Consider the following 26,537-nt stretch of genomic DNA (forward strand, 5'->3'; position numbering starts at 1 on the left):
GTTTTGGTGTATAAACACCCCTTCATCAGGACATCCCATTAACAGATGCAGTCAAAGGAAGGGTATAAATAAGGAATTTTTTTGAATACAGGCACACAACAAAAGGTCATTGTTATGTCATGTGATAGACTTCAACACAATTATGATAAAACCACAACAATTGATGGAATATAACGTTTGTTAGTATGAACTTAATCAATATACACAGTGTAAAGAAAAGGAAATAAAATGGTGAAAGAAAGTTATGAATAAAATAAAAAACTGTGGTTTTCCTTTAAATGAAAGTAGGGGTAAGATCACTTGAGCTCCTGAATGGTGCTGAAAGTGAAGGGAAAAAATATGGAGAAGACAGAATATGTTATATCAGAAACTCGGCACAGTGATGGGTTCAAAAATTACACCAAGATATGCAAATTTGTTTTTGGCCACCTTTGAAACACTCTTCATCTATAGCACCCCCTTCAATATACACATTGTCAGCTGTAAGCGCTTTATTGATGACTTGGTTTTTTATCTGGGACATTTCCACTTATAATATCCAGTCATTTTTACCTGAATTCATTCCAACAATTGGGGCTCACTTTTCCCCCCAGTTCCTTGTATACTGTGAGGCTGCTGCCATTTTATGCCTCTACAGTTGTTTTGACGCTCACACCCACATCAAGTGAGCAAGATTCCTACCCTTTACAATCATTTTTACCAGGAAAAACCCTTTTTCAAACTATTGTCTTTCCAATTTTTTACGCAAGGGGACTAACAAATAAATTAAAAAGTAAAGAAAAAAGTTTTTTAAAAATTTTTAAATATAGATCACTTTAGATTACTCTACTTTCCCCTAGTTAACAATAAAGATATGTAAAAAATACACATATTTGGTATCTATGTCTTCAGAAAAGTCCAATCAATGAAAATATAAAATGAATTAATTTCATCTGTAAAAACTGTGTAGAGAAAAAAATTGAAATGCCAGTATTGTGAGGTTTTTAGTTGCAGCAACTCCCCCAAAAAAATCAATAAGAAGAAATTAAAGTGTCATATCTACCTCAAAATAATAATAATAATAATAATAATAATAATAATAATAATAATAAAAAGATCAGGTTGCCAGGCAAAAAAAGTCAACTCAATTGATATAGAAAACAACAAAAAGAGGACTAAATATCCTCCACAATTTAAGATACTCACAGCAGAATAAAGCAGTAGTGAACTGCTCAGGCCAAAAAAAACCCAAAATACTAATGCACTGCCAGGATGCAACCAGACCCCCAATAGATGGAGACATCACAGGTGCAAGAGGAGCAAATCACTCACACAACTCCCAAATATGGAGGGGCTGATTGCTAGAGGATAAAATTGCACACTAGTGGCTTGCATAGGGCGCCATTCACACAGGTGCATAGTATCCTAGTCAGCAGCCTATTACACGCCAATACTATTCGACCAGGCGAGCTGCCCGGTACTTTTGTGCACCATATAGGGACGGGGACTCCATTATGCAAGTACCAAACATAAAGGGGCCTGGCTACACCCTGTATAAAATGTTATGTGCAGAAAAATATATGCAAAATATCTGAAGTATTAGTTGATATTTTGACTGCAAACCACATCACGATTGCTCATACTTGTAGGTCCCTACACTAATCATTATATATAGAAAAACAACAAAAAGAGGACTAAATATCCTCCACAATTTAAGATACTCACAGCAGGATAAAGCAGTGGTGAACTGCTCGGCCAAAACACTAATGCACTAACAGGGTGCAACCAGATCCCCAATAGATGGAGACATCACAGGTGCAAGAGGAGAAAATCACTCACACAACTCCCAAACATGACCACCACTGCTTTATCCTGCTGTGAGTATCTTAAATTGTCAAGAATATTGAGTCCTCCTTTTGATATTTTCTATATATCATGATTAGTGTAGGGACCCACAAGTATGAGGAACCGTGACGTGGTTTGTAGGCTACCGTTATTTTGGCCATAATGTCGACTAATACCTAAGATATTTTGTATATATTTTTCTGCACATGGCATTTTATACGGGGTGCAGCGAGGCCCCTTTATGTTTGGACTTGCCCTATATGGTGCACATAAGTACTGGACTGCCCGCCTGGTCGAATAGTATGGGCAGATAATAGGCTGCTAAGTAGGATATTATAGCACCTGTAAGTGTAAACGGTGCCTTATGCAAGCCACTAGTGTGCAATTTTATCAAATCAATTGACCAAAAACTAAGAATATTATGGGTTTTGAAATGATGTTGACTCAAGTTCATTTTTGATTTTTTTTTGATGAATTTTTGATTTTTCTTTAAAATACCTGAAAGTTTGATGTCAACTGAATTGTACTGGCCTTGACAGTCATATTTTCAAGGTATTTTTTACTATAGAATAGATGCAGAGAAAACAAAACCCAAAAACAATTGTGTATTGTTTTTTTTTTTGCAACTTTCCTCACTTGCAATTTTTCTTCACATTTTCCAGTCTTTTTCTTTCAAATCTTGCAATTCTAAGTTTCACTGCATTACAATAAAAGAATGTTTAACTAATGTGCTACCTTTGTCATGTTTGTTCTTCTGTTTGCAATTTATGAACTGTATATTAACAAATTGGTTAAAGTATATCTATTATAACAAAATAAAAATGTCACAATCACTTCTGAGACTTACCTGCAGATTTTGGATCTTTTTCTGTCCTTTTGTTGGTTTCTGTAAATCTGCATTTTCTCACTCAGGCTTGATTAGTAGTCATGCTCTTCTTTGGGTTATATAAGATCTATCTTGTGTGTTCAATGCAATGTCTGTCACCTCCCATTTCCTCTAGAGGATTTCAAGAGGTCCTCTTGTGCTTGATATGTCTATAGAAGGGAAAAAATATTTACCAAAAAAGTTTAGAGGTAGAAGCTGACTGCATAAAACATACGTATCTGCCTATACATATCGAGTGGGCTCAGCTCCTGAGACACTTCCATATACCTGCACCCAACTAATGGCATATATGTACAATTTTTGTCGAAAAAGGGTTACATTGTTGAATGTCACAGCCTGTTGAAGCCCTAGAATGTTTACACGAATTCCATTGTTATATTTCATTTGTTTTATACTTTAAGGTCAAAAGAAGACAAGTCCAATAAGTAACTTATAGACTAATATGTTAATGAAAAGGAAGGCAAAAAGCCCATGAGACATGCTAATTGCTCTATACAGTCCTGTTCATCATTAGTGGCACCCATGAAGTTTCAGTACATAATGTGGAATATCTACTGAAACAAATGAATCCAGTGAAGCAGCTTTTTTTTGTATGAGCCGCCGCCACGCCCGCAGCAGCCGGGTTGCTGGGATCCGGACCAGCTATGTGGCTCGAGGGATCCTCCGGACCCAGGGGTCGCGCGGACACGCCAAATGAAAAGGGGGGTGTAGTTGTACGGCCTTGGCCGTATTCAGTTCGTGACGCCACCCACGGTTTGTGGTGAAGTGGGACACCACCACTGCTGTTGTGGGATACCCAGGGGAGATGTAGTGGCAGCCGGATGTTAATCCCTCCGTTGGTAGGGATGGTTGCCCCGGGGCCCCGTGTCTCTGTGCAAGCGTATGGTGATGGCAAGGGCTTGTGCGCCCGGACATAACAGGGGATGTTTGGTTACTCACAATTAAATGAATCACACAAGTCTTTTGGTAAACCAAGGTGTTGGTGGCCGGCCGCCGTGGCCGCTTGTACTTTGGTCCCCCACCCGGGCTAATGGTCGCCGTATTCTCCTCTTCACTAGTTTTGGTTGTGTGTTTAGACTTCCAGATATGGAACACGGGAGTCCGCTCCCTCCTTTTCGTGTGCCTGAGGAGCCATGCCCGCTGACACTGACCTGTGGGATCTATGGGCCCTGGCGGTTGCCCTATCCCTCTCTGTGGGTGGTTGTCTGCTTTTGGGACTTTGGTTTGGACAGGACCTATAATCCTGCCCTCAATCGGTTGATTAGTTAGGCCGTTGGTTCTGGTCCTGGCTCAGGGTCCGAGTACCCCCTCTGTGCACGGTTTCCGGTCTCGGGTCTCTGGTGTCGGTACCGGCGGGCTCCAACCCTTTCCCAGTCCACCTTGAATCTGCTGAGCCATCTTCCCGTCTCCTGTTGCCGGAGACCACCGTCTGCTACCTAGCCAAGGTACCAGGGCTCCAACCCTGGCACTGTTCAACTTGAGCTTCTCCTCCGCTGGAGCTACACCTAGCCCCAGCTTCCACTTCTCTCAACTTGAACTACAACTTCCATCTGAAGCTTAACTTAACTGCTTGTTTTCCCGCCCTGGGCTGTCTAGACCCCCTAGGTGGGCGTTTCCTATCCGCCTGGTCCCGCCCACTGGTGTGCCTGTTTTGCCCTGAGGGGGGTGACTAGGGTTTGAGGTCGGCTGTATGTGACCCTGTGAGGGACGGTGTTATGCGGGGGACTAGTGTGCGACTACCTGGTTTTGCCAGGGCGTCACATGTACATAGCAGAGCAAAATGTAAATGATAAACAACAATTTTAAACAAAAAAACAATGAGAGGGTAAAATAGAAAAACCTAAAGCTGCGGTGATGCTAGGATTGGCACCCTTTACATTAATAAGTATGGAAAAACATTTTGACTCACTTGTAGTAAATCACTAATGAGAATCACCTGTGATAATTTGTCGGGGCCCATGTGATATGTTTTGGCCAATGAATGATGCTTTCAGAGTTTTAAAAAACCACATGGTAGGACCTGTTCCTTTGTCACAATGGTGAAAACAAAGGAGCTGTCTGAGGACATCAAAACTGCTATTATTAGCAAACACAAGACTTCCAAATGCTATAAGGCTATCTCCAAATACCTTGGTATCCCAGTTTCAACAGTGCATAATTGTTATTAAGAAGTTTGCCAAGCATGGAACCATCAAGAACCTCCCTGGACGTGGGGGAATGAGGAAAATTGACAAGAGATGTCTTTGAAGGTTGGTGCAAATGGTGTACAAACATCAACGTCAAACATCCAAAGACATGTAGGCCAACCTGGAACAGTCTGAGGTCATGGTTTCAACAAGTACCATACACCGCCCACTAAACCAAGCAGAGCTATATGGGAAAAGGTCACGGAAAAAAACATTGCTGAAGAAAAGACACAAAAAGGAACAACTACTGATCTCTGCCAAAGAGTACCTTGACAAACCACAATCCTTCAGGAAAAATGTTCTGTGAACAGATGAAACAAAAATAGACCTTTTTGGCAATGCACAGCAACAGTTTGTTTACAGACGGCACAATGAAGCTTATAAGGAAAAGAACACTCTACCAACAGTTAAGCATGGTGGAGATCCATAATGCTGTAGGGTTGTTTTGCTGCATATGGTACTGGAGGACTTGTTTGTATCACAGAAATCATGAAATCAGAGAATCATCAAAAGATTTTAGAGCGAAGTGTCTTACCCAGTGTAAGAAAACCCACTCCCTGCAGTATCATTCAACTACTTTTGTGGATAATCAGTGGAGAAGGGGCCATGCATGTGCACCACATCTCCATTCAAGATGATCTTGGGGTTCTAAAGTTCTGCTCTTGGGATCCGAGCAATCGGTACCTCAGCAGTCAGCAAGCTGTTTCCTATATCATAAATAGGGGATAAATAAATGGCTTTTTGAGGAATAATCTTTTCATGAAATACCCTATTTAACAACATGTACTAAGGCTTAGACATCGTTTAGGGGTAAACTAATTGTAATTGACTTGTGATGTATTTTTGCTTTGCATTCCTAGGCACCATGCTGCTTGCTGTATACAACTACAATTCACCAAGAGCACTTGTATCCAGATCATCACTGGGCACCCTGCTTATTATTCTGTGTGTGATCTTAGCACACATAGGTAAATATAAATTATTACATTTTACTACTTTGTATTTTATAATTACTTAAAAATTTAGTTTGGTAATTCTTAAAGGTAAGTCTACTACTGGAGAACCCCAACCTAATCAAATCAGGACCTGAATTAAAACCATGCCATACTCTGCTGCAGCGGTACTGTCCTAGCGATGTTGGTGTTGTTGTTTCCGACAGTGAGGTGACAATGTTAAAGCAAGTGCTTGATGAAGCCAATGAGCAGCCATTCATCAGCTTCAGGCTTTAAAGGGAATTTGTCAGCAGATTGTTGCTACCTCATCTGAGAGCAGCATGATGTAGGCAAAGAGACCCTGAGTCCAACGATGTAACACTTAGTTTACTGGGTGCAGCAGTTGTGACGCAATCAAAGTTTTTAGAGTTGGCAATGCAGCAGAGCTGAAAAAGTTGCCCCTGCCCACACCAGGCTCCCTATTTATAATATTGAAAACAAAACGCCTCATAACCATATAATACATAATAGAATATGGATGCTCAAATACAGTTAATCTATTGCCAACACAAAATCCAAAGCAAGTTAAAGAGACAAGAGGACTGGGGTGGATAGTGTGTCAAATATCATCAACACATTTTATTCATTATACAAAAAAGTTTCTTTGTGAAAAATGAAAACTAAACTGGTTATAATAAAATATGAAGATAAAAACATGCATGGAGAGGGATCACAATCTGTGTAAAGGTCACAGAAGATGTATATCGGACACCTATTAGGACATCCTAATGGCCCTTTTAGGGTTAAATTTTCAAGCAAAGACACTGGTGCATTAGAGATGAAAAAGAGCCTTTATCAATTATATTCTATGTCAATCAATATATCAAAAACATGCCTAATGCAAAAAAGTACAAATGCTATAATTCGGCAAGAAAACCTATATATAAACATAATGAAGTAAGATTTCATGCATGCACCAGTATCTTATAATCCAGGAAAATCTAATTCAATCACTTATTGTAGCAGTAGTACATACCACAATAAGGTGCTTGGTGCAAAAGTGCAAGTATGCTATAAATGGAATAAATGACCACAAAGTGTCTCAAGAAGAGGAAGCCCCTGAGCCCACGACGCGTGTTTCGCCAGGGTGCAATAGCTGTATAGTCTAATGGCTTCTTCAGGGAGGGGAAAGAACCCCCTTTTTTTCTCCCTATGTACAATGTCAATAGACAGCGAGGTGCTAATCAGAGGGTGAGGGAGCGTGGTCATACTAGTATAGTCCAGACAATGATAATCCTAGGTGCTAAAATCTTCACTATAAGTAAACAACAGCACAGTTGAACTCAGTGTGTCAGCCTCTATCTCCTGCTGCCTTCAATTTACATAGCAAAAACCTGCTGACAGATTGCCTTTAATATTTCATCAGAGTGGACATCCACTCTCATGGAACATTGGTGATCTGCAGCTGGCAAGCGGCCGTTCATTGGATGCAGTTAACACATGAGACATCGTTGGGAACAGCTTGAACGTTGCTGTGGGACATGAGTATGGACTGTTTTTATTTTAATCTAGGTCCTGATTTGACTAAGCAAGGGTTGTTCAATAGTGGAGGGGTGATATATCACTTTTCTGATTATATATATTTTTATATATTGTGACAAATCACTGCAATCCATTCATCAAGTTTGAGAAAAACTCACCAGGACATGCAACAAAGTAACAGATGGTTCACTTAAGGCTGCTTTACACTCATCGACATCACTAGCGATGTCGCTAGCGAAAGCACCCACCCCCGTCGTTTGTGTGTCACGGGCAAATCGCTGCCCGTGGCGAACAATATCGCTAGGACCCGTCACACGTACTTACCTTCCTACTGACGTCGCTGTGGCCGGCGAACAGCCTCTTTTCTAAGGGGGCAGTTCGTGCGGCGTCACAGCGACGTCGATCAGCGGGCCACCAATAGAAGCGGAGGGGCGGAGAGCAGCTGCATGAAAGACACGCCCACCTTATTGCTGGAGTACGTAGGAACGCTGTTGTTCGTCATTCCCGGGGTGTCACACGTAGCGATGTGAGCTGCCTCAGGAACGACGAACAACCTGCGTCCTAAAAGAGCAACGATATTTGGAAAATGAATGATGTGTCAACAATCAACGATTTGGTGAGTATTTTGGATAGTTAGCGGTCGCTCGTAGGTGTAGCACGCAACAATGTCGCTAACGACGCCGGATGTGCGTCACGAATTCCGTGACCCCGACGACATATCATTAGCAATGTCGTTGCGTGTAACAGGGCCTTTAGTCACAGTGGTCGATAAATGATTGCTGATCAAACTGATTTCACTTCTATATGTACAAATCAATCGTAGATGCGATGGTTCTGTGCAGATAGAACATCAGGGCACTCAGCAACAAATGTTCTGTTTACACAGGGTGATATGCTGGTGAGAACAATGATATTTAAGATTGCTTAAAAAAACATTACCCTGATGAAGGAGTGCTACCAATGGCTATTGACATTTTACTCTTCGGATGGATAGCTAGATAGATCAATCAACAATAGATCGATAGAGATAAGCTGCATCTTTCATAGCTCGCAGTTCAAATCTGCCAAAAGAACCATGTCCAAAAGATAGCAAGTGTATATGAAGAAAGCCTAAGGCGGGCTTTGCACACTGCGACATCGCAGGTGCGATGTCGGTGGGGTCAAATTGAAAGTGACGCACATCCGGCATCGCATGCGACATCGCAGTGTGTAAAGCCTGGATGATACGATTAACGAGCGCAAAAGCGTCGTAATCGTATCATCAGTACAGCGTCGGTGTAATTCATAATTATGCCGACGCGATGGTCCGATGTTGTTCCTCGCTCCTGCGGCAGCACACATCGCTGTGTGTGAAGCCGCAGGAGCGAGGAACATCTCCTACCGGCGTCACTGCGGCTTCCGTAGGATATGCGGAAGGAAGGAGGTGGGCAGGATGTTTACATCCTGCTCATCTCCGCCCCTCCGCTCCGATTGTCCGCCTGCCGTGTGACGTCGCAGTGACGCCGCACGACCCGCCCCCTTAACAAGGAGGCGGGTCGCCGGCCACAGGGACGTCGCACGGCAGGTGAGTGTGTGTGTGAAGCTGGCGTAGCGATAATTTTCGCTACGCCAGCTATCACCACATATCGCTGCTGCGACGGGGGCGGGGACTATCGCACTCGGCATCGCAGCATCGGCCTGCGATGTCGCAGTGTGCAAAGTGCCCCTAAGGCTTCTCTGTGGGTGCTGACTGTATTTAAAGGGAATCTGTCAGCAGGACTCCTTTCCCCAAAGTACTCATATACACATGTAGACCTTTCAAAGAGTCCATTTCTCCTTTTCTGTGAAATCAGCACTAAAACTGATATGCAAATAAGACTGACGGGCAACAGTAGATCTGAAGCCTCTGTCACTCCAGCTCTATTCCCTGCCTAGCAACACATCTTTCTGCTTGACTGATTACTCCTTTGCCTGAAGTCACACAGCATAAAGGCAGTTAGTGAAGAGGGAGGAGGCCACGCTGGGTGGGGAATAGAGCTAGAGTGACAGAGGCTTCAGATCTACCATTATTCTTCAGCCCAATTTGGATTTCTATTTAAATGCTGATTTGTCACTAATGGAGGAACTGACTGTCCATGTAAAGGTATTGCTAGACTTGTCTTTTAAAGAGCTACATGCCTATATGAATAGTTTGGGGTCATGAAATCCTGCTGATAGATTCCCTTAAACTCCGGTTCAGCATTTGTTACATGGTTCTGTCCGTGTACTGTATAAACACAGAATGTAGGCATGTGACAGATAAAACACAACTTTACTTCAGAAATAAAATGTAGATTACACAGTGGCATAGATCGTAAGCTTGCGTGTAGGACTCTCTTGGAATCTGTTAAATTGTGTTAAGGGCCCATTACACGCTACGATATATCTAACGATATGTCGTCGGGGTCACGTCGTTAGTGACGCACATCCGGCATCGTTTGACATATCGTAGCGTGTGACAGCTACGAGCAACTGTGAACTAGCAAAAATACTCACCTTATCGTTGCTCATTGACACGTCACTCATTTTCAAAAAATCGATCGTCCTTCTGCGCGCCGGTTGTTCATTCTTCCTGAGGCAGCACATATCGCTCCGTGTGACAGTGACACCCCGGGAACAATGAACTGCAGCTTACCTGCGGCCGCCGACAATCCGGAAGGAAGGAGATGGGCGGGATGTTACGTCCCGCTCATCTCCGCCCCTCCACTTCTATTGGGCGGCTGCTGTGTGACGTCGCTGTGACGTCGAACGTCCCTCCCCCTTCAGGAAGATTTTCACTGCCCACAGAGAGGTCGTTCGGGAGGTAAGTACGTGTGACGGGGGTGACCGTGTTGCACAAACGATGGGGGCGGGTGCGATCGCACGATAAATCACCACGTGTAAAGCGGCCTTTACTCTGTAATGTCTCATATTGTCTGTGTACATGTGCAGAAATAATAAATGGGCCTCATTTATCAGACCTGTCTCTCAGTAACCTTGTCTTTGTTGTTCATAGTAACCAATCAAAACTCACCTTTCATTTACTACACTCCCAATGAAAAATTAAACATAGCCTCTGATTGGTTGCTTTCAGCAACAAAGATAGTTTTGAACAAAGAGGCCCAATTCCGCTACATATATATAATCGTCAAGTCTGAACCATAATAGTACATCATTATTATATCATGTACACAATAGAATACACACGTCTAGTGATGTGTGGACCCGGACTGTAAAAGTCCGGACCCGTGCGGGTTTAAGGTACCTGAGTGACGGGTCCGGATTCAACATTTGGGTAAGTACAGCCCATTTGTTTCTATCCCCCTATCCCTTCTACCACCATTTTTAATCACCGGATACTAGTCCCCATAACTTATATGGGGACTGGCGTCCGGCCAGATAACTGGGCTGGGACCAATCTCGCGCCAGAACCGTTTTTTTATTAACCCAGTTTAGACCTGCTAGTCCCAGTTATCTGCGAGTCTGCCCATCACTACACGCGTCACATCTGCTCCAGTATACTCCATATACTCAGACAGGCTTACCCCTCTTACATGTTACATTTTTTCACGTAGAAATAAATATAAATCATTGAAGTCACTTTTGGTGAACACATCAATAAAATATATTTCTTTACTAGTAGTTTTGTGAACTGGTTGAGCAGCATAATTCCTCTAACGTTCCTCTATTTGTCACACTCTTTCTTTTAGGAATTCAGAAACAATTCAGTCCGGATCCTTTGGTTTTAACTCTCTGCATGACTGTGTCAGCGCTATGGAGCAATTCTGGCATTTTACAGCTCTTAGTAGATCACCAGATAGTTTCTGCTTCGGATCAGTTTTGTGAGGCAATATTTCCAGGTTTACTTGCCATCTCCTGTGCCTTTCTTATAATAGGATGTGTTGGGACGCTTCACAATCAGGGTCCTGTACCTGTCATGGCCTTTGCACTCGGCCTTGCCAACCTCCATGTACTTGCTATGTGTCATGACCAGACACTTGGTCCATCAGGTATTGGATGTAACTTCATGATTGTGACGGTTGTAAGTTTGTATCTTGTGGCTTTAAGATTTTGGAATATCTTGAGAAGAAAAGCTGTCCAGCCAGTTAAGAATTGTGTCCATTCCAAAAAACATTTATTGAGAAACCATCTTATTGTGACTGGAATCATGGCTAATATGGTGTCATCCAGTGTAATCTGCGGAAAGCTTGTTGGAACTACTAATATTGCATTTCTTGGCCATGCCCATTGGATGTTCACATCAGCAATGTACCAACTCATAGTCTCTGTAGCTTCATTCTGTGCCTCAGACATCTTGAACGCTGCATTCTTTAGCTTCTTGTCCATTTTGAAATTCGCAGAAGGATATTCATTTTTAAATCAGCCCAGCTTATCCAACGACCCATTGCTTCCTCTTCCATTCATGGTTGTGTTTGCAGTCCTTTTTGGCATCTTAGCTTGCATGATGTCTCTGAAGAACCTTTACTTTGGCATATATACATTACTTTTTGCTGTCTACTGTGCTTCTCTAACCCATCCAAGTGGCATTGACCATACTGCACCACGAGTGATTAATTTAATTATCTTAATCGCTTCAGGGTTTTATATGTTCCTCAGGCTTTATTTATCAAATGCAGAATTCAAGACCTCCCAAAGGCATGGTTTAGTTGAAATAATTAATTCTTGGCTTGGATTTCTTAAGATAAAGCAAAGGACAATCCTGTTTTGTTTATATTCTGATGGCTATAGATTTAAGGAAGTGGATGCCATTGGCCATGCATTTAACACTCTGGCAGCCTTTTCTATCATTATGGAAACACGAGCTGCTTTCATCTTGGTCATTGTGGTTGGAATCATGGTTCTCATAGCTGGCCTACTGTCTGCTTCTGCCGGTAAAACCCTGGAGAGCAGTGCCTTGATCTTTTATGGAATCTGGTGGATAACTTTCGGAATGGTGAGATATTACTGTTTATGTGTGACAGTGAAGACATTTTATGTAGCTTTGGGGATAATAAGCTTTTTAGTATTACATGGTTTTATCACAGTTTGTATGATTATGCTAAACAAAATTTGGTTCATAAACTCCTTAACTTTTGAGGTTTTTCTCATAATTATTTTACTGAAAATGCTTAGTTTTCTAAAATGGGAGTGGACTGTTGCTTTCGGTGTACTCTTTGGTGTTGTGAGCTTCTACTGCTTTCTGGCTTCCATACTTAATGGAACTGTAGAGACGCCCCATCTTCCTTGGGGGGAACCCTTCATAAAGAATCCACTTCTAGAACAAGGTCACATGCCGTCCACGCTACCTGCAAAGAAAATATCATCTATTAAGAAAATCGTAGGTGAGTGTGTATAATAAAAATATTCATTCCACTTAAAGAGGACTTATTATCAAGTCAAAAGTAATACGTTTTTGCTTTTTGTTCTCTTAAGTATTTCATTTTTTATTTTTTTTAAATCTGCCATAAGGATCTGGGCTTTTTTATTTTATTCTAATTGTTATTGTCAAGTAATGACTGCCGGAGTTCTGACAGAAATAAGGGAACCTCCATCGAGCGCCGCAACAAACAGGGTACACCGGGAAGATAATACAATAGCGGGGTCTGGTGCTAGGGAATGGGAAGCTGAGTCACCTCCTGCACTCACCTGAGGCTGTTCTCAGCCCTTCCTAACATCTCTATATGGGTTCTTTTACCCCGTCGCTGATCATGTGCCTAGGCCCTTGCTTACCCTGAACTCACCCTGACTAGTGAGAGGGCCAGCGAGAGCATTAGTCTCATCTCTGCTATAATCCAGCACAAGGAAAGAAAGAAATATGGGAAATAGACACAAAAGGAAAACACTACAAGCAACTCAAAAACAGCTAACAACACAGCTGCAATAGTCACATACTTCAGGCTTCTTCCAAAGCCAGGCTCGTTCCAAAGTGAACAGCTAAGACATGATGATCTATAACCAACATCAGAGTTTAATACATGTGACTAGTGAAGGGGAGTGGTCTGAAAAGAGCTGCACCTGGGATTATGGCTCCAAAGGATAGCCAGATAGGAAAGCATATTTAACTCCAACAGCACCAAAGGAAAGCAAATACATTTAATCACAAGCTACAGACCTGTGCACAATAAGGTTATGTGACCTTCTGGTCCCAGACTCGCCAGAAATCCCCGCAGAGTGGGGTACATCCATGACAGTTATAGCCTTTACTGAGGGGGTATCGGTCATCGCTCGGGGGGGTATCCTAAGGCTTCTCTAAATTATTACCCTGTCAGCCATGCTTAAAAACAAGTGCTAAATAAAAATGTCTACATCTCTTGAACCATTTTACAGATTAAAAAAAGAATATATAGGGGAGCAGCGGGAGTAATAGAAGAGCAAAAACTGCCCTCTTTTTAACTGATGGCAATTCACTTTTAGATATTTAGCATCAACTATCATGAAAATGCACAATAAATCATGGCACTTAATAAATTATTTCCTTCTTTTGCAGAAATCATGAAGACAGGAGGTATATGTGTTATTCCAGCAGATGAGGGATATGTTATCGCTTCAGCTTGTCAATTCCCAGATGCTGTGAGTAAAGTCTCCAAGTAAGTATAACATGTAGGTAGGCAATTATAATAGAGTGGAACTTAATTGTACTCGAATTTTCCAAAAAGTCATATTCTTCAGATTTAGTCCCCCATGAATTCAAAAAACTGTGGCCGCTTTCTTTGTATAAGTGTGCATAGCTGTCCGTCACTGATAAGACCGCCCACTGGACTGAAAATCCCACAGAGAGCAGAGGATTAAATGATTATATCTCAGGTTATACCAAATCTTTTCTCACAAAACTATATATCAATCTACTCAGCTCACCCTGGTGTATAATATGGTGCTCGCAGATTGGATTGGATTTTTGTCGTGACAGATTCCCTTTAAAAAAATAAAGAAGAAAAATTGATACTCACCTCACCGCTCACCTGTCTGGCTGCCTACACTTATCCATGTCCACTGTCTAGTACTCTGCAGTTCTTCTTTCTGTTGTTGCATCTTCAACTTCTTCTCTCTAGGTCTGCACCGCAAGCCAACACCAGGCCTTGGAGGTCATTGTGCAGTGTAAGGTTACAACTAATGTCGTAATATTGTGAAACCATGACATGCATCACATTGGCACAGTGTATTGGGACGCTCAAAACCTGGTCGGTTCTAGAGTGAAAAGACCAGACATGCAACGGTGGAAAGAGGAGCTGTGGAAGACAATGGTGTAGGACAGTGAGCAGCATAGGTGGCCAGACAGGTGAGCAGTGAGGTGAGTGGGATCTCTTCACTCCACAGCATAATACGAAACATTGAATTTGCTGTGAATAACTTCACATTTCCACATGATTTGGTGAATTGGAATTTTGCCAGATCCACTTATCGTTCCCATCAATATAGAATTGTACTTCATAAGGCAAAAATTGCTGTCTCCAAAGGAAAAATAGGTCGTGAAGAGTACCACTTACTCCTAGGCTCATGTGGCTATAAGGGACCTTTTGGCCCAAAATGTTAATACTATTTTTATCATTTACAGAAAGCGTAATTCCGTTTATTTGAACATTAATTCAGATCCAAATAAAATAATATTCGAGATTACTGGTACAATAATGTCAGTGGAATAACAATATTAAATGGTGTTATGCTGCCCTCACCTGGAAATACATGATAGCACGCTTTTCCTTTGTATTTAATATCATATGGTAGGTCGTAAGTAATTCGAACTCTGAAATAACTCTAATTTTGAGTTATTGCACGGAGTGGAAAGGTTGCACTCGGACCTGGACCTAGCAGCCTTAGGAGAACTAAATGGCCTCCATGTAAAGAAAGATATTTTATTATGATTGACACCAGCTAATTACGATCACAAAAAAAAAAGATCCCAGTAGTAACATGGAAACAAGTTCTCCAACCAAACTAAATTTTTCCACCTTTAGACAACTTTTCCCTCTTACCGGACTTCTGATTACAGATTTACACTAGACTTGCCTTTATGCAACCACATGGATTTTTGAGCATGTACAAAGAGGCAACAAGCAAGAAATGGGAACTTCAGACTGCTGGATGGTGACAAACAAGCCACTGTCTCCAAAAAATATGTATTACTATTTTTATCATTTCCTAATTATGTAATCCAGGCCCTGACTGCATAGCTCCCAAATGTCTCAGGTTCAGCGGATCTGTCCCAACTTCCTCTCACTGTCTTCAGGCGGCTCAGTACCTGCTCAGAGAGCAGGACCATCATGTCTGGACACACATGAATCAAATAAAGAATTCTTCTCTAATGTCCCGAGAATCAAACCCACAACCTTAATGTTCCTTCCTGTTTGTAGCACTACCAATGAGCCACCACCAACATTGAGGATAATAGTAGAGGTGGCAAAGAACCCAAAAGCAGATCATACAAGTACATAGAGCTACATTGTACATAGCAGTGTATTTTCTATGTACCTGTATTCTAGAGGTGAAGGAAAAGAAAATCAGATTTTTATCTAATATATAAAGCTGAATATGTGTATCTATGTGTGTATGTATGTGTGTGTGTATTTGTGTGTGTATGTATGTCCGAGATTGGCATCTGCACCGTTGCAGCTACAGCCACAAAATTTTGCACACTCACACGTCTGGACCCCGAGAGCGTCATAGGCTATGTTGTGAGGCGAAATTTTAACCCCGCGCGTTCCAATTTACCAATCAATTTTGCCCCTATCTACATAATGGGGAAAAAGTGAAACGAAAAGTGTAACCGCACCGTCACATTTACAATCACAAAATTTTGCACAGAGACCTCATGTGACCCAGGGAACGTCGTAGACTTTGTTTTGACAGGAATATTTCACCCCGCGCTTTACAGTTACTCTCCAAAAAACATGCCTTTATTAAAGTAAATGGAGCCTGGAACTACAGGTTTTTAGTAGGAGCTATGGGTGGTTGCTATAGGAACAAAAGACATTCATAGTATAAGAAGCTTATATGTGAGGTAATAAGATGTCGGTGGGGAGACGGATAGAGAGAGACAGAGAGAGACAGACAGAGAGAGAGACAGACAGAGACAGACACGGAAAGAGACAGACAGAGACAATCGGTGAAAGAGACAGATAGAGACAGACGGTGAAAAAGACAGACAGAGACAGATGGGGAAAGAGACAGACAGAGACAGACCTGGAAAGAGATAGACCTGGAAAGAGACAGACCTGGAAAGAGACAGACCTGGAAAGAGACAGATGGGGAAAGAGACAGATGGGGAAAGAGACAGACAGACATGCAGACAGGGACAGAGACAGGCAGACAGGGATGGAGGAGACAGCCAGAGAGACAGACAAAGATAGATGGGGAAAGACACAGACCTTGATAGAGACAGACGGGGAAAGAGACAGAGAAATAGAGACAGACAAAGACAGGCAGACACGGAAAGAGACAGACAGGAAAAGACACAGACAAAGAGATGGGGAGACAGACCTGGAAAGAGACAGATGGGGAAAGAAACAAAGATACAGAGACAGGCAGACGAGGAAAGAGGCAGACCTAGAAAGAGGCAGACCTGGAAAGAGGCAGATGAGGAAAGAGGCAAGCCGGGAAAGAGGCAGACCTGGAAAGAGACAGACCTGGAAAGAGACAGACCTGGAAAGAGACAGACGGAGCACATTACTTGGCCAATTTAGTTAAATCTGTGTGGAATATCTGTGGTGTGGAAATATATGTTGTGAAATGCTTCTATTAGCTTAGTTTTTCATAATTACATTTATATCTATTTGTTTTGTGTTTTTTGTGTGCAGAATACATTTTTGTTAATACATTCTATTTTGTTAACAGCAGTTATTAACCCGGGCGAAGCCGGGTAGTACAGCTAGTGTTGTTATATAATTGCTAAAAATATTTAAAAATGTATCTCCCCCCGCAACTTGAAAGGACAACCTTCAATACTGTAACCAATATCTAAAGTCTATGAGCTACAGGCTCTGTTGATGTCAATGGGAGAATTTTGTGTACTGGAAACTGCATTGCAGCTTCTGATTCCACAGGCAGAATATACAGGTACATAAAGATACATTGTATATAGCAGTTACTTCTATGTCCCTGTATTCTAGACAGAAAAGTGTGCTCGCCAGACCCCAAATGATTACAGTTAGTAAGTGCCGATGGTGGATGGGCTCTCACACAGAGATCTGCGTTGCTGTCAGGTCCTTTGCTGTTCCAACTGCAATGCACCACAACTCTCACAAATAGCAGATATCATTATCACTCCACAAGAGTGATACTGCTTCCTGAAACCAGGGGGAGCCAAGTGCTTTAGAATGTAGGGAGACCTGACAGCAACACAGATTTGTATGTGAGAGCCCATTTATAGCACTCAGGGGGCAGGGGTGGTCAGGCACAGGGAATCTCGTACCTGAGTTACTCATCACAGGGCTGGTGTGTTGATCTGGGATGTCACGTGGCCTGCCTGGCTTTGTGCCCTGAGGTGCACACCAATAAGGAGAGAAGATGATGGGGGTAGTAGTAGGATGAATGTCGTGACGCCACCTGTGGTATGCAGCCAGGGAATTAGCCGCCGCTACTGTCACTGTCCTCTGGGGTGGATGGCAATAGCAGGCGAAGATAGTATTGCTCCCCACAGGTGGAGCGGGCCCCGGGGACGATGATTAGGGGAGTAGTGATGGCCTTTAGCGCCAAGGTGCGGGGCGACGATGCCAGTAATAACGAGTACGAGTCTGCTGTTGTGCTTCCAGGTGTCTTTACTCTCTCTTTAGTGCTACTTGCCCGGGTAGTTCCGGTCACCTGCTGTGATGGGCCCCGTTGAACTCGAATACTTTCAGAGGTCAGTCTGATGTGGTGCTCGGTGAGTCTCTTCCTCCTAGTGCCATGTGTGTTGGATCCCCATGGCTTAAAGCTACTTGGGGACCCCAGTTCACCTCGAGTAGTACTCTTGTCCCTATTAGCATGTACCGCGGCTCCGCACTGGGGCCTGGTTCAGTCCAAGGCCCCGGATCCTATCTGGCACAGTGCTTTTGGGCTCTTTGGGGCCAGGGAAGGTTGAAACCTCCCTGTCCCGGCAGATTCTGTTAAACCAACTTGGAGAATAATCTTCCCTAGGGTCCTGCACCTTGCGTGGCACCAGTTCCGAGGGAGCAATGAAGCTCACCCCTCAGCAACCGCATGATTTCCTGTGTCCCACCAAAGCACCAGTAAGTTATGTCTGCTCCTATCCTCACCTGCCGGAGAACTCCTCCTAAACTCTTGTGTTGACTCCTAACTCCCCCCTGAGTGGCTGCCTCTCCCCGGGTCCCTGTCACAAGTGGGTGGTGCCCCCCATGTTTGAAGGCATCCTTAAGACCCTACCCTAGCCCGGTCCCCATTAAGGAGGGCAACCTGGTTGTGTATTTGAGCATGTAAGTGGTGAAACTGATACCGACCTCCTCTGGATCCGGGTGCAGCATTACACCTTAAATCAGGTGCAATACTCTGTGGCGACTGCAGCCTCAGGGGCACCACACATTCACTTGGCAACTTAAATTATTTGGGGTCTGGTAAGTGCTATTCTTTTAGGGGGTGCCTGCTTATAAATTTAAACAGGTATTTTAAATCTTTGTAAATATAGTATGTACCCACCACTACAGAACTGGTTGTGCACCATGAGAATAGCAGGTCAGATACGAAAACATGCATCTGATACAGTAATAGGATTAACACAAAATGTTGATGTTCCAAAATGTGATGACATGGTTATATATGAATAAATGTTGATTCTTTTTTGTTCAAGAATAAATGTGGATTGTTGCTAATGGGAAAATATAAGGCATCCCCTGAAAATAAGCCCTAGAGCAACTTTGAAAACAAAAAATACTATAAGACCTTGTCTTATTTTTGGGGAAACACGATAGTAGATTTGTGTATTTTGGGCACAAAATAACAATTTGTTTTTTTGTGAGTGTTGTAGTAATATGGATGGGTTCTGACATACAGTTGGATGCTTTTATTAGACACCTCAACACTGTTAAACAACATGAACATGAACTTCACTTCTCCCTTTGGACATAAACAGATAGATTTCTTTGGACGTAAATTTGAAAATCATTGGCCGTTACAACTAGCACTTTCAGAAAATCCTCTTCTGGTAATATACTGTTCCATTATAATAGTTTTTACCCCATTCACATTAAATCTTCAGCACCAAGTTGCCAGTTCCTTAGGCTTAGAATATATAGCATTTATACTGATTTCATGCCACAGGCAATAGAACAAAAAACTCGATTTTTCCAAAGAGGTTATACAGAATCACAAAAAAATATAGCCAGTAATAAAGTAATTAAATGGAAACAATCTGATGTCCTACAGTGTAAACACAGATTTCAGCAAAAAGACATCAGACAAATAGCAAAAGGAAACATCAGCAAAAAGACAATGGTTTGTCTTGAACTTTAAACTTAGCCCAAATATTATATTATCAGAACTGACATTAAAGAGGTATTCTCAAGTTACCAAATTGTATTAATTAGATGGAAAAAAAAATAAGCCTGTTTAAAATTTACTTGCTTTTTCTGTTATAATTATAGTACAATGGTAGCTTTTATCTTTATTAGTGTACAGCTGTTTTACATGGAGATCTGTGGTTAGTGCCTGCCTAGACCCTGGCTGAGAGTGTGCTATAGTTATATTCCAGGATAGGAGTTAATTCCTAGCGTATCAGTCAGCACTCTCTAGCCTATTGATTTCTATACAACAGTTAGCTGCGCATCTCACTACCTATTCCTCTCCTATCTCCTGACTAGCTGCTGTTGTAAATCTTGCAAAAACACAAGCCCACTAGCATTCGCTCCTACCAGATCAGGCTCCTAATCATGACTCACACTGTCCTGAAACATGTACTTGTTCAAATGCCCTGTTATCTCTATGTGCAATAATTGTGTTAACCGTGTTCACTCTAGAACAAACCACTGATATCGGAACTTGTGCTGAGTCTTGTAATTCTACTAATACTAAAGTTCACTTACTCAATAAAGCTGTCACTCAAATAAGAGAGCCTGCCCTGCTAGAAACCAGGAAGTAAGGAAACTACATAGCTCAGAGTTGCTCAAGAGACAACTTGAGAATACCCCTTTAAAAGAAATTAACAATTTATATTAGTGAAGATAAAAATTGCAGATTGGAATCCTCTAATAACCTTCAGGAGGAACTGTAACATTAAAGATAGCTTAGTAAAAATAGTTTTTGGGAACCACTCATAAAATGGTTCAATAGTTGTAGGTCCAGGGGTAATTTTAAATGTGGAGATTGTTCCTTTTGCAAGTACTATTTATTTTCTACTATAATACAGGTAAGTGCCATTACACACAGAGTCAGACATTTTATTACATGTAAAATACACTTCGTAGTCTATGTTCTATTTTGCCTTTGCCACTTCTATTATATAGACTAAACCACCAGAAGTTTGAGAAATTTTGTGTACATTATTGTTCTATTACCAATGGCACAGGTGCCACATGGTTGATTAAACATAAACAAAAAGTACATGTGAGAGAACAGTGGCGTATGTAAAGTCTGATCAGCCCCGGTAAAAAGTTGGACCTGATCACCTACCTGCATCTTGGACAGATGTGTATGGACCCTTGCAGTGTTTTAAATCCTATAACCCCGTCTTAGCCTCTCATACAGCGAGATCAGATCTCATACTTTGCACTAACGAGGGACAACTATCCCGAAACACTGTGTCTGCAAACTAAGGTTCTGATCTGGCATAAATCCTAAATCATAGGACAAGGCTTGTTAAAGAGTTACATTTGACTTCTAGGATTGCTACCTCCAATAGGTGGCACTAGAGTTTGTCTACTTCATCACTGAAGAGACAATTTGCATAAATCCTATAAAGACATACATGTTGCCCCCCTCATTATGTAATAATATCTCACATCATGTACAGTCACACATCCTAGGCCCCTTTCTAGTACAATGTGCTCCACCCTGGGCCCCTTTTGGTAATAATGTCCTACATCCTGGGACCCATGCAGTAATAAGGTTCAACATCCTGTGGTCTTTTCAGTAAAAATCTCCTCCATCCTGGGTCTCTTCCAGTAAAAATAGCCCCCATCCTCGGCCTCTACCAGTAATAATGTCACTCATCCTGGGACTCTTCCAATAATAATGTCCTCCATCCTAGGCCCCTACCAGTAATAATAACCCCCATCTTGGTAATAATGGTCCTCACTATGGAAAATTCTCACTCATCTTGGGCCCCTTCCTGTTGATAATATCCCCCATCCTGGTATAATGTCACCCATCCTGGGACCCTTCCTGGTTATAATGTCCCCCTCTTGGGCCCATCTTGTAATAATGTTCCATGTTCTTCTGTAACAAGGAAAAAAAGAAAAAAAAACAACATTCTACTCACCTTCCCTTGGTCGCACAACATGCAGCATCCTCTTCTATAGCAATACACTTCAACTGAATGTGCATCTTTGGACATACATCCAGCTAAAACAGGTGTTGGTGTGACGCACTGACAAAATCAGGTTGTCACAGAAGACTGCATCCATCTTCCAGGTGCAGGATTCCCTCCTCCTTGGCCCTCCAACACAAACCTCACACGCAGGTACAAACACCAGCCACAAAGCCTAGTCACCCCTCCCAGGACAATAGGGACACACCAATGGGTGGGGCCAGGCAGATGGTGACGCCCACCTAGGCGTCCTGAGGTGTCAAGGGGAGGGAACATGTCAGTTGAGTAGAGTGGAGGAGTTGAGAGGAAACAGTGGAAGTAAGAGGAGTGAAGTGGTAGTCAGGCGTTGTAGCTCCCGGAGTACCCAGGGCCAGCGTCAGCACCCGGTACACCCGGGCAAATGCCGGGGCCCTGGAGAATCGGGAGGGCCCACTCGGCCTCGTCAGTTCTGCTGCCCCCGGACCACAGTCCTTGGCAGGAATCTGCGGCGCCATCCCTTTAAGGCGCGGAGACCTCCTGGTTTGAACTTCATCTGTGGGCAGAGCTACTGCACGGCCTTCTGCTCAGTCCCACAGATGAAGGAGAGCAGTACCAGCCGGCGACCCCCCGCACAACACTTCTCTCCAGCGCTGTGTGGGCACCCTCTCCACCGTAACCTGAGCGGTATGTGCCCTCCCCGCCCCCCGATTTATGGGCCCCGGTGAGCTGTATGCGCTTCCCCCCCGAGATGTATGCCCCCCTGCCCGGTGCCGTATGTGCTGGCCCCCGGAGCTGTGTGCTTGGGCCCCGCAGAGCCGCATGTGTGGGCCCCGCAGAGCCGTGTATGTGGGCCCCACAGAGCCACGTGTGTGGGCTTCACAGAGCCGCGTGTGTGGGCCCCACAGAGCCATGTGTTTGGGCCCCCGCAGAGGCACGTGTGTGTCTGTATGTATGCAGTAGAACTATGTGTGTCTGAATGTATGCAGCAGAGCTATGTGTATCTGTATTTATGTATGCAGCAGAGCTATGTGTGTCTGTATGTATGCAGCAGAGCTGTGTGTCTCTGTATGTATGTATGCAGCAGAGCTATGTGTGTCTGGATGTATGCAGCAGAGTTATGTGTGTCTGTATGTATGCAGCAGAGCTATGTGTGTCTGTATGTATGTATGCAGCAGAGCAGTTGTGTATGTATGTATGTATGCAGCAGAGCTGTGTGTGTCTGTATGTATGCAGCAGAGCTGTGTGTATCTGTCTATATGTATGCAGCAGAGCTGTGTGTGTCTGTCTGTATGCAGCAGAGCTGTGTGTGTCTGTATGTATGCAGCAGAGCTGTGTGTGTCTGTATGTATGCAGCAGAGCTGTGTGTGTCTGTATGTATGCAGCAGTGCTGTGTGTGTCTGTCTGTATGTATGCAGCAGAGCTGTGTGTCTGTCTGTATGTATGCAGCAGAGCTGTGTGTGTCTGTCTGTGTGCAGCAGAGCTGTGTGTGTCTGTCTGTCTGTATGCAGCAGGGCTGTGTGTGTCTGTCTGTATCTATGCAGCAGAGCTGTGTGTGTCTCTGTATGTATGCAGCAGAGCTGTGTGTGTCTGTCTGTGTGCAGCAGAGCTGTGTGTGTCGGTCTGTCTGTATGCAGCAGAGCTGTGTGTGTCTGTATGTATGTATGCAGCAGAGCTGTGTGTGTCTGTCTGTGTGCAGCAGAGATGTGTGTGTCTGTCTGTGTGTAGCAGAGCTGTGTGTGTCTGTATGTATGCAGCAAAGCTGTGTGTGTCTGTATGTATGCAGCAGAGCTGTGTGTGTCTGTCTGTATGTATGCAGCAGAGCTGTGTGTATCTGTATGTATGCAGCAGAGCTGTGTCTGTCTGTATGCAGTAGAGCTGTGTGTTTCTGTCTGTATGCAGCAGAGTTGTGTGTGTGTCTGTATGCAGCAGAGCTGTGTATGTATGTATATATGCAGCAGAGTTGTGTGTGTCTGTCTGTTTGTATGCAGCAGAGCTGTGTGTGTCTGTATGTATGCAGCAGAGCTGTGTGTGTCTGTCTATATGCAGCAGAGCTGTGTGTGTCTGTCTGTATGTATGCAGCAGAGCTGTGTGTGTCTGTCCGTGTGCAGCAGAGCTGTGTGTGTCGGTCTGTCTGTATGCAGCAGAGCTGTGTGTGTCTGTATGTATGTATGCATCAGGGCTGTGTGTGTCTGTCTGTGTGCAGCAGAGCTGTGTGTCTGTCTATGTGCAGCTGCACTGTGTGTGTCTGTATGTATGCAGCACAGCTGTGTGTGTCTGTATGTGCAGCAGAGCTGTGTGTGTCTGTCTGTATGTATGCAGCAGAGCTGTGTGTATCTGTATGTATGCAGCAAAGCTGTGTGTATCTGTCTGTATGCAGCAGAGCTGTGTGTTTCTGTCTGTATGCAGCAGAGTTGTGTGTGTGTGTGTGTATCTGTATGCAGCAGAGCTGTGTATGTATGTATGTATATATGCAGCAGAGTTGTGTGTGTCTGTATGTATGCAGCAGAGCTGTGTGTGTCTGTATGTATGCAGCAGAGCTGTGTGTGTCTGTCTGTATGCAGCAGAGCTGTGTGTGTCTGTCTGTCTGTATGCAGCAGAGCTGTGTGTGTCTGTCTGTATGTATGCAGCAGAGCTGTGTGTGTCTGTCTGTATGCAGCAGAGCTGTGTGTGTCTGTCTGTGTGCAGCAGAGCTGTGTGTGTCGGTCTGTCTGTATGCAGCAGAGCTGTGTGTGTCTGTATGTATGCAGCAGAGCTGTGTGTGTCTGTCTGTGTGCAGCTGAGCTGTGTGTGTCTGTATGTATGCAGCACAGCTGTGTGTGTCTGTATGTGCAGCCGAGCTGTGTGTGTCTGTCTGTATGTATGCAGCAGAGCTGTGTGTATCAGTATGTATGCAGCAGAGCCGTGTGTGTCTGTCTGTATGCAGCAGAGCTGTGTGTTTCTGTCTGTATGCAGCAGAGTTGTGTGTGTGTGTGTGTGTGTCTGTATGCAGCAGAGCTGTGTGTGTACAGTGCCTACAAGTAGTATTCAACCCCCTGCAGATTTAGCAGGTTTACACATTCGGAATTAACTTGGCATTGTGACATTTGGAATGTAGATCAGCCTGGAAGTGTGAAATGCACTGCAGCAAAAAAGAATGTTATTTCTTTTTTTATTTTTTTTTTTAAATTGTGAAAAGTTTATTCAGAGGGTCATTTATTATTCAACCCCTCAAACCACAAGAATTCTGTTTGGTTCCCCTAAAGTATTAAGAAGTATTTCAGGCACAAAGAACAATGAGCTTCACATGTTTGGATTAATTATCTCTTTTTCCAGCCTTTTCTGACTAATTAAGACCCTCCCCAAACTTGTGAACAGCACTCATACTTGGTCAACATGGGAAAGACAAAGGAGCATTCCAAGGCCATCAGAGACAAGATCGTGGAGGGTCACAAGGCTGGCAAGGGGTACAAAACCCTTTCCAAGGAGTTGGGCCTACCTGTCTCCACTGTTGGGAGCATCATCCGGAAGTGGAAGGCTTATGGAACTACTGTTAGCTTTCCACGGCCTGGACAGCCTTTGAAAGTTTCCACCCGTGCCGAGGCCAGGCTTGTCCGAAGAGTCAAGGCTAACCCAAGGACTACAAGGAAGGAGCTCTGGGAAGATCTCATGGCAGTGGGTACATTGGTTTCAGTCAATACCATAAGTAACGTACTCCACCGCAATGGTCTCCGTTCCAGACGAGCCCGTAAGGTACCTTTACTTTCAAAGCGTCATGTCAAGGCTCGTCTACAGTTTGCTCATGATCACTTGGAGGACTCTGAGACAGACTGGTTCAAGGTTCTCTGGTCTGATGAGACCAAGATCGAGATCTTTGGTGCCAACCACACACGTGACGTTTGAAGACTGGATGGCACTGCATACGACCCCAAGAATACCATCCCTACAGTCAAGCATGGTGGTGGCAGCATCATGCTGTGGGGCTGTTTCTCAGCCAAGGGGCCTGGCCATCTGGTCCGCATCCATGGGAAGATGGATAGCACGGCCTACCTGGAGATTTTGGCCAAGAACCTCCGCTCCTCCATCAAGGATCTTAAGATGGGTCGTCATTTCATCTTCCAACAAGACAACGACCCAAAGCACACAACCAAGAAAACCAAGGCCTGGTTCAAGAGGGAAAAAATCAAGGTGTTGCAGTGGCCTAGTCAGTCTCCTGACCTTAACCCAATTGAAAACTTGTAGAAGGAGCTCAAGATTAAAGTCCACATGAGACACCCAAAGAACCTAGATAACTTGGAGAAGATCTGCATGGAGGAGTGGGCCAAGATAACTCCAGAGACCTGTGCCGGCCTGATCAGGTCTTATAAAAGATGATTATTAGCTGTAATTGCAAACAAGGGTTATTCCACAAAATATTAAACCTAGGGGTTGAATAATAATTGACCCACACTTTTATGTTGAAAATTTATTAAAATTTAACTGAGCAACATAATTTGTTGGTTTGTAAGATTTATGCATCTGTTAATAAATCCTGCTCTTGTTTGAAGTTTGCAGGCTCTAACTTATTTGCATCTTATCAAACCTGCTAAATCTGCAGGGCGTTGAATACTACTTGTAGGCACTGTATGTATGTATGTATGCAGCAGAGTTGTATGTATGTATGTATGCATGTAGCAGAGCTGTGTATGTCTGTATGTATGCTTGCATGCAGCAGAGCTGTGTGTGTCTGTATGTATGCAACAGAGCTGTGTGTGTCGGTCTGTCTG

At 43.4% G+C, this 26,537-nt stretch overlaps 1 protein-coding gene across 1 annotated transcript in view; it reads left to right on the forward strand.

Annotated features, from left to right (window-relative positions):
- LOC142250610 (uncharacterized) overlaps positions 1–26,537 on the forward strand; it is a 130,385-nt gene that overhangs the window by 21,942 nt on the left and 81,906 nt on the right. Inside the window, exons 2-4 of the mRNA XM_075322795.1 lie at positions 5,757–5,864; positions 11,078–12,709; positions 13,855–13,954. Of these exons, the coding sequence (XP_075178910.1) occupies positions 5,757–5,864; positions 11,078–12,709; positions 13,855–13,954 (1,840 nt within the window). The remainder of the gene's footprint in view (positions 1–5,756; positions 5,865–11,077; positions 12,710–13,854; positions 13,955–26,537) is intronic.

This window comes from Anomaloglossus baeobatrachus, chromosome 9, assembly GCF_048569485.1.
Source record: "Anomaloglossus baeobatrachus isolate aAnoBae1 chromosome 9, aAnoBae1.hap1, whole genome shotgun sequence".
Taxonomy (NCBI): Eukaryota; Metazoa; Chordata; class Amphibia; order Anura; family Aromobatidae; genus Anomaloglossus; species Anomaloglossus baeobatrachus.